This window comes from Danio rerio, chromosome 18 (genome assembly GCF_052040795.2).
Source record: "Danio rerio strain M-AB ecotype USA chromosome 18, GRCz13ab, whole genome shotgun sequence".
NCBI lineage: Eukaryota > Metazoa > Chordata > Actinopteri > Cypriniformes > Danionidae > Danio > Danio rerio.
The window spans coordinates 9,797,808-9,812,159 of NC_141038.1; the positions used below are offsets into that span (position 1 = coordinate 9,797,808).

At 35.9% G+C, this 14,352-nt stretch overlaps 1 protein-coding gene across 35 annotated transcripts in view; it reads right to left on the reverse strand.

Annotated features, from left to right (window-relative positions):
• The window catches only part of frmd4a (FERM domain containing 4A), a 301,811-nt gene that overhangs the window by 65,391 nt on the left and 222,068 nt on the right, over positions 1 to 14,352 (reverse strand). For all 35 annotated transcript variants that reach the window (XM_087292261.1, XM_087292267.1, XM_087292258.1 and 32 more), the window contains one exon: positions 1,724 to 1,818. In XM_087292261.1, coding sequence (XP_087148387.1) covers positions 1,724 to 1,818 — 95 coding nt within the window. The remainder of the gene's footprint in view (positions 1 to 1,723; positions 1,819 to 14,352) is intronic.

Here is a 14,352-nt window from a genome sequence, read left to right on the forward strand (position 1 = left end):
TCAAAGGTCACCAGACAACATTTCCAAATCTCTGGAAACTGCAAATAACACATTTCCCCCAGCAATAAGAACACAAGCCGATCCGTGAGTGCGTTAAAAAAAACAGTCAAAGATACATCTAACAAATGTCGCACAGCAGTAGGTGGCATTGTGTAGGACTAAATGAAGAGCTGGCTGTCACAGAAAGTGAAGGAGGAAGAAAGAAGGAAGCCAATCATCTCTCTGTGGAATTATCACAGCATGTTCGCTCATCGACAGTCCTGACACACTCAAAGAGCTGAGCTATCCTCGATCTCAGAGTCTTTTCTCATAGGTTTGACTGCAGTTTTTTTTTGAGTAAACATACTTGTCAACCTGCCCGTTGTTGTCGGGATTCTCCAGTATTTTATATCGTTATCGTCCCGTTTAAGTGTTCTTTCTTATTTGTAATCTTTCAATGAAAGTTGAAAGTAACATGAAAGAGCCAATCTCAAATGGGATATAATTGCTGTTCAAGGGAATTATGCTTTCGCTTTTTTGTGGCTTGAAAGCATGTTGACTTTAATATACAAATGGCTGCATTCACTTCATTTGCATTAAGGCCAAGTTTACACTAATACGTTTTAGTTTTAAAACGCATACGTTTTGCCACACTACACCAGAGTTTTAAGAGCCCCGAAAACAGAGCATTTTGAAAACGATGAAGACGTCTTTTTGATTTTAAAACGCTGCTGCTCCGTGTTAGTGTGGATGGGGGAAAACAGAGACGGGGCTACAGAAATTCGCCAGAAAATCAGATTGGGGCTTTATCGTCTATATTAAGTAGCCTACACACAGTTCAGACTTGCATCCTCTCCTTGTAAGTTCAGACTTCACAAGTTTTACATTGAAAACCAACTCCAGTCCCCAGGACATCTCGGGTAAATCTTTCAAGGGAACAGCGTACTTTATGATTCACATCACCCTGGCTACGTTGTTTCACCTTTTTAACAATAAAATGAAAACATAATATAGGGAACTGCCTATTTTCATTTTGATATTAGCAACTTAACAGACACCAAAATTGTTAAGGCGTCGTGTAGCTACATATTTATATGACTGTCATATTTAAAGTGTGCATATTTATAATAAAACGGAGCCTATAATATTACTGCCTCCTTTTTTATTTTCATTGAAAATACAAAACATACCCTCTCTTTTGCCTAATATCTGTTTTAATGATCAATAATGGCCATTCTAAAAGTAACGCACAATAAGTTTATACATTATATAAAATAAAGACAAGCAATCATTCAAATTTGCAGAATCATGTTTACATTAATTAATATTAATATAAATTTATTAAATATAAATATAAATATTAATTAATTAATTAACTTATCTTTGCTCTCAGCCAAAACGCATCGTAACACCTACTATTACTTTTATTGTCAATAAAAATAATTAAGTTAACTTAATGGTTTACTAATTTAAGTGGACTGAACAAAAAACAAATAAATAGGCCAAAGAACTTAAAAGAACGGTGTGGTTTCAGCTCATTTTAAACAGATAGTTTGAACAAGCAGCAGTAATCATTATTTGTGAGTGTGGTGTGTTTTTTTAAAAACACAACTAATTTTGTCTTAAATGAGCATAAACAGGTATGTAAGTAATCCAACGCTTTCATTATAGATCTGGGCATTCTTGAAGGGAAGGTATCGCATATTTTTACATCCCAATGTTGACAAATATGGGGTATACGTACGTCTCATCTACATAAGAGATTCCAAAATATTCCTTCTCCTTCAGGTTGAAATGGGACGCCACCAGGTCTAGAAGATCCTTCGCCATTAGTTTGGGCTAAAAGAGATAGAAATAACAGATGTTAGTTTTTATCATGAAAGAGAATGTATACACACCCAAACACACACACAAAAACACAAGGTCAGGGAGCTGGCAGGCTGTGAGTGTTGTATTCTGATGAGTATTGATGCGCTGCAGTGACTCTGCAATTTCATGCCGGCTCTGGGTGTCTGCAGTCTGTGTGTGTTGCATCATGATTTGCTGCACAAATAACGTTTAAACACTGCTCACACTGCTGTATAATTGCTTTTAGGACCAAAAAATAAAGTTTAGTGAAATAATGAAATTGTGGAACAGGCTAAGTCTAGTGCTCAAGCAATGTTCATGGGTGAAAGCAGAACAAACAGGCTTTCAGAATATACAGTAATGTGCGAAAGTCTTCAGGTGGTCGCACATCGGATGTGCCGATGTGACGCGGCTCAATGTACCACGCAGCGCCATGCATTTTAGAATCTACGGTGCCTAGTTATGACTCACGACACGGTTTATATTTCTGCCGTGCTACAGATCCGTGCCATCTGAATACTTTTAAACTAAATAACATTCGAATGTGCGGGTCTGGTGTGCGATACTTGTTCTGAGTGGCGCATCTGGTGTGCAACCCACTTAAAGGTGCAGTAGGTGATCTGCCAAAATGCTAACCGCTTAGCATATTATCTTTGGACGGTGGGGAGGGACTGTGATTCAAAGCCACACCCCCTGAAATCGCGAGCGCGCGCACACCGCGTCACAACAGCAGATAGACAACCCACTAGTTCATGTCATTCGCCAGTTAAGTTAGTGCCAGCGCCGTGCAGGAATTACATTTATTACTTTGCCACACTTACATGCTATTTCAGAGCGAATATTCAGAGTAGCATGGTAAACAGTATAGGAAGACTGTCATTGTTCAAAAATGACCCAATGTGAATATAAAAGCAACTTCAGCTCAATAAAGCAGTTTGGCGGAATAGCGCTATTTACTGATGTTTTTTTATAAAAATATACTAAATATAAATCTACTCTATAGATGCTGTTAAAGGACCTTATGAAACTGAAAATAACCACATCAATCTTTCACAGGGAGATTTCAGTGGCTGAACAACACGTCTGTGCATACAAGTCATTCATAACAACACAATCTAACATAAGCTTAGCCTGACTAAGTTTTAAAACAACATTACCTGTCTAACAGTAATACATCAGCCATGGTGTCGTCCTTCCTCCAGCGTGCTAAAGTAACTCCAATATTGATTCAGGTTTTTTAAAGTTTCAATTCAGCATTAGATTTCTCCCGATCCGTCTCGTGACAACGCGGCCGCTTTAAGGGCGAATTATACTCGCGCCTGACTTTATAGTAATCGGACCGAGCTCGTCTGTCCTTCGGCGCCACAGCTCCGACTCAGCATCGGCGAGCGGCCCGCAGCTCGTTCGCGCACATGCGTTTGTGATGCAGACAGGCACGCCCTAATGGCAGATCTGCGTGAACAGATGCGCAGAAGTCCGAATCTACATATGCTGACAGACAGTCTGACCTGCTTATCGGAATAATGGGAGATGTCGGTGCGACTCTATTTAATTGGATGAACATTTTTTAGTTTTATGCTTTACCCAGAATATAAAAATACATATAAACACATTTAGATCATTTACTGTAATCATTACCATTGGACTGTGAAGAGACTTTCAACCAGCACAACATAAATGTTTCTGAAGACAATCACCTACTGCACCTTTAAGGCCCCCAGTTACATGTGTTGTTTTAGTGAATGTATTTGACCAGAACAATACAAGTATTAGTTGGATTATTTTGTGTCTAATTGTTTAAAACAAATGAAAAAAATAGTTAGAGAATGATGAGATTGAAGAATGAATGAAAAATACTGGAGTTCCTGCCAGAGTTGTTATTATTAATACTGCCCGAATTGATAGGATTGTAAATGCTAAAAAGTTCAGACAAGTTTTAATTCATCATGTAGTTCCTACTAGAAAGCGCCTAATTTGTAATGGTTTTATTTTCCAGCATGACAATGATCCCAAACACACTGATTATCTGACGAAATCATAGAGAAAAACAGCTGATGAAACACAGACAGTCATGAAATGGCCTCCACAGAGTCCAGACCTGAATATTATACTGTATGTAGTATTTATAGGCAATAGTATAGGCACTGATATTCACCTGGAGAGAAAGAGAAATATAGAACATGCTAAATCAAAGAAAGACCTCTAAGAAATGAAAGATGCTTGATATTAAAGAGCACAAAATTTTAGAAACGACTCAAGTTCAACCTGTTATTTAGTGCAAAAGAGGTCACTTTTGATGGTAGTCTTTTGATTCCAAAAATTATTTTGTCATGAATATTGTGCACATATTTCCTGTTTGCATATTAAAGGTATGGTTTTCCTATTTACTCCTTACTTTTTAGATAGATAGATTATCTCTGGATAATCTTTTAAAACTTTTTTAGTGTTGCTTTCTAGGTCATTGCTCTTATTTTGATGTCAATGTAATAGTTTATATTCTTTCTTCTTATTTTTTTCCACTTTTGGGGCTTTTTAGGTTATAAATTCTTCATTTATTGTTTCTGCTGTTGTAGTACCTTGGGTCTTGAGTTGCGTGTTGAGAGAATGAGCCTCCTCATTCTTTACTTTTACTTTCACTCTCTTCCGTGGATAAGGAAACGTGTTGTACGCACAGACATCCATTACCTTACATAATTAATTTTTGTTAAGCGCAAAGATTTGTTTTTAAAACTATTTCTAAATTCAGTTCTAATTTCCAGTAAACGAATAAATTAACAGTTTTTAAGATTGTTTTTAATAAAAACATATATAAATACGCATATAATAAATAATACTATTACTAATAATAACATTACACAAAAGCAAATTGTCATGAATAAACTTCAATAGACTTCCTCAAAATAGCAACGTTCCAGCAATGCGCCTTAACACACCTCCTTTTTTAGACCACAACGCCTATGGGCGCACATATGAGCGCAAATGCATTTGCCATTTTTTAAACAGCATGGTGCAACATGTCAAAATGACTCTTCCGCCGAGCTGAAACTAGCAAACAACAATTGAGTCGCACCTTGTGTCGCATTGCGCCGGGTGTATGATAGAGCCCTAAAAGTCTAATGTTGATGGTAAGAGTCTACTGTAAAAAGGATTAGTTGACTTTACTTTAAAAAAGAGAGCAAACTTGTTGCCTTATAACTGTTAAGTAAACAAACTGTGCATAATTCCATAAGTTAAGTCAATGGGTTTACTGACTTTTTTTTAAAAGAAAAAACAACTTGTAGCATTTAAGGCAATGGGTTTACACGCTTAATAAATTAAAGCAACTAATCGCTTTTTAAACTATAGTGTTACAAAGAGCTATGGAGGTTTTCGACTTAACAGCATTGACACACACCCAGAAAATGGAGAGACACTCCAGTTGTCACTTGGTCTTTGATTCTGCAAGCTTGGGGCTTTCCTTGTGTCAGAGCCAATGTGTGGTAAACCATGGGTGTGTCATTGGCTTTTGAGCGTTGACGTCCTGGGACATCAATGTACTTACCAAGTGACCAACATCCAAACACAACTCTCACTGAATAGAACACATTTAACTTTCACTATAAACACATTCAGAGTTTATTAGTGTACACATGTATAATAATGAATGTGTTGGTATGTACAGTCAAATGTTTGAGGTCTTAGATTTGTCAAATGTATTTAAAAATTTGGTCAAAAATCAGTTCAAGTTTATGTGACTTGTTTTTAAAATAGCAATTTAGTAATGGCAGAAAAAAACAATGTATTATGCAAATAAAAAATGTGCAGCATTTAAGAAAAAAATTAAAGGGATGAAAAAGGGAAAAAAATGTTCACCTCAAATTTGTTTCAAATCATTTTGTTAAAAATGGTGACAAAATTGTGAATCATGAGATTAGTATCGTGAACCATATCGAATCGTGAGTCAGGTGAATCGTTACAACTCCCAGATGTGCTGCCTTTACAATAGAAATACATAAAGAGCGGCAGTGCATGTGCAAAACTTGGACATCATTGAAAATAATGCCGGCACCCAAAAGTATGTATAAAATGATGTGGATTTGTTTTTAAACAATGTAAATCTATCATGTTTTTTTCAACATATTTCATAAAGAAACATCATTTGCATTATATTAGAGCCTACAAGTCTTGATACCCAGGGTTCTTACTTTAATAATTAAACCCTTCAAATAGTACAATAGTAAAACGCACTGAAAGGAGCATGAAAGAGATCAAAAGAGTCAAATCTATTAAACAAAATGTGCACAAACACTGTTTGTGTTCAAAACACTTTAATTACCGTTTCAGTTTCAACACAAACCATTTTAAATCAAGTACACACACACACATACACACGCACGCACACACACACACTAAAGCAACAACACTCTTTATAAGAGAGCCAGCCCACCCACACACCTAAAAATAGCACAGTAAAATATGGAGCAAAAGTACAATGACAGCCTCAACCTCTGCTTACAGACAGAAATAATGAAGACAAATGCGAAAGACACTAGGTTTTCCTTACCTTTGCTGTGTGTTTTAACGTGCTAAATATAATGCACATCTTCTTTATAAGGCTTTACCCGAGGTAGTGTTTAAATCCCAGTAAACTGTCTACCTAGAAAGCAGCTAAAGGTACTTTCCTGTCAGTCAGGATGTGCGATGTCAAGTAGGCATCCCAGTTAATCAGGCGCCATGATTTGGAATAGATGTAATTTGTGGATTAATTACAGAAAGTTAAACCATAACAGAGTGTTTAAAGTTTATCCCGTGCACATGTTTTAAAGGCATGCATACTCTTACCGGCCACTTTATTAGGCACACCTGTCCAAAGGTGTGTTAATGCAAATTTCTAATCAGCCAATCACCTGGCAGCAACTCAATGCATTTAGGCATGTAGACATGGTCAAGAAGATCTGATTCATACTGAGCATCAGAATGGGGAAGAAAAGAGATTGAAGTGACTTTGAATGTGGCATGGTTGCTGATGCCAAATGGGCTGGTTTGAGTTTTTCAGAAACTGCTGATCTACTGGGGTTTTCATGAACAACCATCGCTAGGGTTTACAGAGAATGGTCCGAAAAAGAGAAAATATACAGTGAGCGGCAGTTCTGTGGGTTCAAATGCCTCGTTGATGCCAGAGGTCAGAGGAGAATGGCCAGACTGGTTCGAGCTGATAGAAAAGCAACAGTAACTCAAATAACCACTCGTTACAACTGAGGTAAGCAGAAGAGCATCTCTGAACACCTCCAACCTTGAGACAGATGCTCTACAGCAGCAGAAGAACACACGGGTGCCACTCCTGTTAGCTAAGAACAGGAAACTGAGGCTACAATTTGCAAAGGCTCACCAAAAATGGACAATAGAAGATTGGAAAAACTTTGCCTGGTCTGATGAGTCTCGATTTCTGAGACATTCGGATGGTAGGGTCAGAATTTGGTGTCAAAAACATGAAAACATGGATCCATCCTGCCTTGTATTAAGGATGGTGGTGGTGGTCTGCAGCAACTGTGTGATGCTATCATGTCAATATGGACCATAATCTCTGAGGAATATTTCCAGTACCTTGTTGAATCGGCAAAAGGGGGTCCAACCCAGTATTGTGTAGCTAATAAAGTGGTCGGTGAGTGTATGTTCCTAGTAAGTTTAAAGCATTCAGGGCCAAGAAACGGCTTTATTTTTAGCAAATTTATACTGTAAAGAATATTTAGTGTTGTTTTACATTTTTGCAGCTGGAAGGGCATCCGGTGACCCCTGATTAATAAATGGACTAAGCCAAAAAGAAAATGAATGAATGTCATCCACTGAACTTGTGTTCATATATAGCTGAAAAGTAAAATATAACAGTGTCAGTTTTTCTTCAGCGTCATACAGACATAACCTGAAGTGCAGTCTGATAGTAAGTTTTTATTCATGTCAATATTTTCATTCATTCATTCATTCATTCATTCAAATACATTTTTTATTTAAATATGTAAATAAATATATATTTAAATAAATATTAATAAATATTTTAAATATTTGACTTTTTTAATAAAATGTAAACATTGAGTAAATGTCCATTTTTGAGTGAACTATCCCTTTAACTGAAGTTTCTAATGGATCTGTAAGCCAGCTAGAATCCACTATCATGTCATTTGCTGCTCCCTATTCCTGTGGTGAGAGGAATTACAACCTATGCAGAGTAGGGCTGCACAATATATCGTTTCAGCATCAATATCGCAATGTGATCATTCGCAATATTTACATTGCGAATATACATAATATTGAGTCTGTATTATAATTATATAACATAATAATGATAAAATAATAAAGATGTTTTTTGAGGCCTGTGACTCTGTGAAGGTTTTAAAAGCATTCAGGCCTAAGATACTGTACCATTTGTAACTTTTCAAATCAATAACAATTGAATTGCTGATAAAATGAAGCAGTATTATTTTACATTTGGTTTTTATACCAGAATACAGTTCGACTCCTCAGAAAACAATCCATCGCTGTTTATTTCATTTGTATCTTTTTCTTTATTGTATTCATCTATGCTTGTACATAGTTTCTTATATTTTATGCATATGTGCTCCCTTACAAAATCACCCTAATCAATCTAAAATGACAAATTATTTTTAAATAGTTATTCAACACATATAGTTAAATTGTATTCATTTCGCAATAAACAGCTGAAGTCAGAATTATTAGCCCCCCTTTGATTTTTTTTTTGATTTTTAAATATTTACAAAAAGCTGTTTAACAGAGCAAAGACATGTTCACAGTATGTCTGACAATATTTTTTCTTCTGGAGAAAGTCTTTTTTGTTTTATATTGGCTAGAGTTAAAGCAGTTTTTAATTAAAAAAAAACATTTTAAGGACAAAATTATTAGCCCCTTAAAGTTATATATTTTTTCGATAGTCTACAGAACAAAACATCGTTATACAATAACTTGCCTAATTACCCTAACCTGCCCAGTTAAGATAATAACCTAGTTGATGTCACTTTAAGCTGTATAAAAGTGTCGTATGTAAATATTATTTACTGTCATCATGACAAAGATAAAATAAATCCGTTATCAGAAATGAGTTATTAAAACTGTTATGTTTAGAAATGTGTGGAAAAAATCATCTCTCCCTTAAACAGAAATTGGGGAAAAATAAACAGGGGGCTAATAATTCAAGGGAGCTAATATTTCTGACTTCAACTGTATATCGCAGAATAAAAAAGTATTGCAATGTTAGATTTGTCCAGTACTGTGCAGCCCTAGTGCATAGTGTCTCAAATCATCCTAAAAAGTCAAGTCCCATTTGAGTTAGCATACTGCCTTAAAAGGTAGTTGCCTATATAGACAGCAAAACCACTGGGTTTTGGATCAGAGCATCATTATACAGCTTTAAAAAACCTCTCTGTCTGCTGAGACTACAATTACAGTCCTCTCTGATTCACCACGCTCCCTAACATCTCGAAAAACCTCAGCTTTTAGCTTCCAGCAAGACATCTTGTTTTAGATATTTCTTTATCTTTGATGCTGTTAAAAATTGCGGTTACTCACGCAAATGAAACAGTCAGTATCTTTTAAGCCAGTTGGCCTGTGGTTCTGCAGGTGAGGCCTGCATCTCTGTGCCGCATCAATCAATTGGCACATTTAATCTCATCATTCAAGGCAATGCGGTGTGAAACAGCTCACTTCCTCAATTAGCCAAAGCGAGTGTGTAAGTGTGGGTAAGGAGAGGAAGTGGGTTTAATATGACCACAATCTTCAATCTGGATGCATTTGTGGTGGTGTATGTTTGTGTGTGTGAATGTTTGTGCATTTAAGAAAATAAAAACGCTCAAACTAAATTCTTAGTCCATTTTCTTTAAAAAGGGTTTCTGCAGGTTTCACCAAGTCAAATGTAAGACTTTTTAAGGCCTAAAATTTCGTTTTTTAAATTTAAGATATTTTAAGACTTTTTAGGACCCCGTGAATACCCTGCAAAAGGGAGAGTTCACCCAAAAATGAAGTGGTTTCATACCTTTATGAGTTTCTTCAGTTTGACAGTTATACAACAAAAAAGAGATATTTTGAAGAAATCTGAAAACCACTGCATGAAAAACAAATTCTATGGAAGTAAATAACTATAGGTGGAAAAAATTATTTTCTTAATTAGATTTTTGTGTTGGTTCTAGTCCAAATACCTAAAAATTATTAAATCAAAAATTAAGTTAGTTTTTCCTTAAAACAAGCAAAATAATCTGCCAATGGGGTGAGCAAAATAATCTAATGTCAAAAGGAAAAACAACATAATTTTGATCAATTTTTAGGTATTTGGACTAGAAACAACACAAAAAAATGTAAGTAAGAAAATAATTTTTTACAGTGTACCTGTAACCATTGACTTCCATACACAATATGTTTTGCTTGCCTAGAAAGTGCTTCTTGATAAAAAGTCAATATATAATATTATATTTATAATATTTGGACTTGAAAGAAGCCAAAACAATCCAAGCAAGAAAAGCATTTTTTTGTAGTCTATCGCCTTGCTTTACAGCAAGAAGGTCGCTGGTTTGAGCCTCGGCTGGGTTAGTTGGCATTTCTGTATGAAGTTTGCATGTTCTCCCTGAGTTCGCGTGGGTTTCCTCCGGCTGCTCCAGATTCCTCGACAGTCCAAAGACATGCGGTACAGGTGAATTGGGTAGGCTAAATTTTCCGTAGTGTATGAGTGTGTGTGAATGAGTGTGTGGATGTTTCCCAGAGACGGGTTGCGGCTGGAAGGGCATTCGCTGCGTAAAAACGTGCTGGATAAGTTGGCGGTTCAATCCGCTGTGGTGACCCCAAATTAATAAACAGACTCAGCCAAAAAGAAAATAAATGAATGAATGAGTTTCTTTCCTCAAGTTTAATTTCAACAAAAAAGAAGATTTTTTAAAGCAAGCTGAAACGACTGCATGAAAAACAATTCCATGGAAGTCAATGGTTACAGGTTGCCAGCATTTTTCAAAATATCTACTGTTGTGTGTAACAGAAGAAAGAAAATCATAAAGATCTGAAAGAAGTTCTCTGTCAGGGCTGGCCGATAATATCTGTATCGATATTTATTGACTTAACACCATTGTCAATAATAATAAAAAAAACTTTATTATGAAGATTCAGTATGAAGCACAATAGTTTTATTAAAATGTGGCTGCTAAGCACTTTGGAAAGAATGCCAACAAGCTTAGGGTGTAAGTTTTGTCATTTCCAATGGAGGCGCACGACTTGTACAACTTTTCCAGAATGCCGCACTGCAGTGCTTTTTACTTTTCTCCATAAACTTGCATCGGAGCTGCAGCATTTGTCCGTTTGTCATCCTCTGAGAAAACAGTCGCCTAGTTACGAGAGACACCATAGAAAATGGTAAAGGAAACCACGCGCTCGCGCTCGTTACTTCAGATCAGAATAACAACACATGTGAAAACGAGTGGCGTATAGCAGCAGTGAGGAGACTGTAAATAAAACGGATGTAAGGATCTTGCCAGAGTGGCTTTTTGGTTTCTTTTTTTGTGCATCACAGCCATGTTAATGGTTTAGTAATTGAAATAAAGTGGTTAAATAAAAAAATCCTAATAGTCCTAAATATATTGTTAAAAATATTCTGTAATTGATAGCGAATAATATGAAACATCATGGTAATTTTTTTTGCAATAGCAATAACACCCAGCCCTAATATGTCATTTATTCTTTAGTTTTTCCTTTTTACTTTAACTATTATTATTGTTGGCATTATTAATGATATTAGTATTTAACAACCTTCTGTATTTCTGTATGTTGTTTATTACATGTATTTTTCAATGCCTACTGATTGTAAAATAATCACAATTTGATATAAAAAAAATCTCAAAGACGTAAGGGGTGAGTACATGATGATGGAATTTTCAATTTGGGTGAACTATCCCTTTAAAGAATAAGGACAGTATATCATCTCTTTCCGTCTCTGTTTAGCCTCAACACTCGATTATGGCAGTTACTGATATATTAATGTATTAAGAGTCTTTGAAACGTCCAGATAAGAAGGAAAGAAGCAGTATTAATATCCTGTTAGTGTGCGTTAGTGTGCCTTCAATATAAGCGCTGTATGGTTTAAACAGATTTAATGTGGGACGGTTATCATCTCCTCTCTGCCATTACACTTAGTGAGACTGATGCAAATCGCAGACATATGTTTCCACATGGAGGAGCGTGTGATAGCGCGTGTGGCCTTGAGGAGGAATATCCGGACTGATGTGATTTAATATCGTTAAACAGTGGGTGTCTGATCGGGACGGAAGAGCGATGACAAGAACACACGCTGTAAGGTCTTAACAGGTCGAGATCACAGAAATCTCTTCATCACAACGAATGATGTCAACACCACCCGACTCTGGTGTTTTTATTGAGGATTTATCACTGTTAGAAAACATGTTGCTCTGACTAAGAATGCAGACTATGTAGTGTCTAACAATGTACATCATAAAATATTAGAATTCACATTTGTACTAGATAAACGAGGCCTTGAGACGAAGTCCTTATTTTCAAATCTTGAGTAATAAGATTTTTTAATTTTTTTGTGAACATTATAATATTTATTTTATTTTACTTGAAGATAGACAACAAAAGCTTCTCAATTCTAAGGAAATAAACATTTTTCAGTGTCAGTATTAAAAATACAAAGTTATTGTGATAGTTAGTGTGGAATAACAGTATAACTCTACTATCATATCACTTTAGACTACTACAGATCTGACTCCTTTATCTTAGTTTTAATACAGTAACCGAAACTTCAGGTTAATATTAAGCATTTGTTTCAAGTTTATCATTATTATTATTATTTAAAAACAGAAAATACAGTATGAACAATGCACAATTTGTAGACCCTCTTACAGTAAGGCAATAGCAATCAATTATTAACAATAAATAAGTAAAAAATAAATCTTTATCATGATGGGTCTCTGAACTTTTGATCACCTCTAGTGTTTATTCAGATAGCTCCAATAGTGCACCTTGTTATTTATTTAGAAAAGTTGATGTAGCGCTCCTACTTTAAACTCTTCTCGCCCTCCGCCATCATAATTAAATATATAAACAAATAAACTCTGGCAGGGAAATATATACTGATACAGCTTCATTATATATGGCATGTGGTTTATTTTGATTGGTTAACTGTTTTTGTGGTGTTTAGCACTCCTCTTTCTGTGGATTTTTTTCGTTTTTTGTTTTCCTCTTTGATTTAAATATGGTTTCCCAGCATCCCTCAAAGCCTTCCTTAATCTGTCCTTCCATTTGTTCATATTTGCTCTCCATTTTTTTGCAGAGGTTTTGCCAGCAAACGGCATCTCCATTCTTCTTAGTGGACATAAACGTTTTTTTTTCCATGTGAAGCACTATATGGTATGGGGGTATGCGATTACGGATGCAACTTGAGTCTTGTCATACTGTAGTGTGCATTACATTCCTGGGTTGTGTAGCTGTGTTATTTGAACATTTGTTTATTTTATGTTAATGTTTGTTCTGCCGCCTGCCTTGACCTTTCGCCTGTCACACAGATTACTCTTTGTATCTGCTCCTGTACCTTGCCTCTTTGAGTACAGCTAAATAAAAGCTGTATTTGGATCCTACCCTTGTTTTCACCCATCCATCATTAAAATTTCATTAATAATCATCTTGGATTTCTTTTTTCAGGAAGCTTGCCACAATACAATGTATCTATATAGACTTAAAATGTCCAAAAAGGGTGTATCAATAATATGCAATTATGTTTGAACGCACGGTCATCAACCTAACTCCAAAGGTCTGTCTTTTTCTAAAATGACCAAATATGCACTTGCAAAACTTGCGAGCTCCTGACAGACAGTGTAAATTATAGCCAAGAGGAAGAGCCGAGCTAGAACACGAGAGAACCGCACGCTAACAACACCTGCTTTGACTCACCACGGAAAATGACAAACACACGTTAACACGCATCTCTCGCAAAATGATGGCATGCTGTGGAGAGACAGGTGGGAGATGCTAACCAGCAGTTAGACAGCTGAAAAACAGAGGATGCTTATACAGCTTCCAAATGAAAAAGAAAAATCCCAACGAGACTGCTGACAGCGTTTATTATATGACTGTCTACCTTTTTATAAACCTAAGTCATGACAATACTGCCAACAGAAAATACAAAAGGGAACACAAACAAATGCACCTCTACTAATGCTATACTGACTACATTTTCAACATTGATGTATGTAAATAAGCCTGCAAATGATGAGTCTCTAACAGGACTACAAAATCATTCAAGTTACACAGTTTAAAGTGTCTTCCATTTGCATGATTATGAATGGAAGTTAACGAAATAGAAAAATCTAGCACGACCTGTAAATAATACAATAATAAATAATATTAACAACATTTATTTATCATCAAGTCCCTGTAAGGCACATCAACACGATGCTCTTACAGAAAAAGAGAAGTGCTCTTCCTTAAGGAACGTGCAGGGAAAAAAAAACTTGGAATAACACCAGAATTCTCAATGGTCCGATT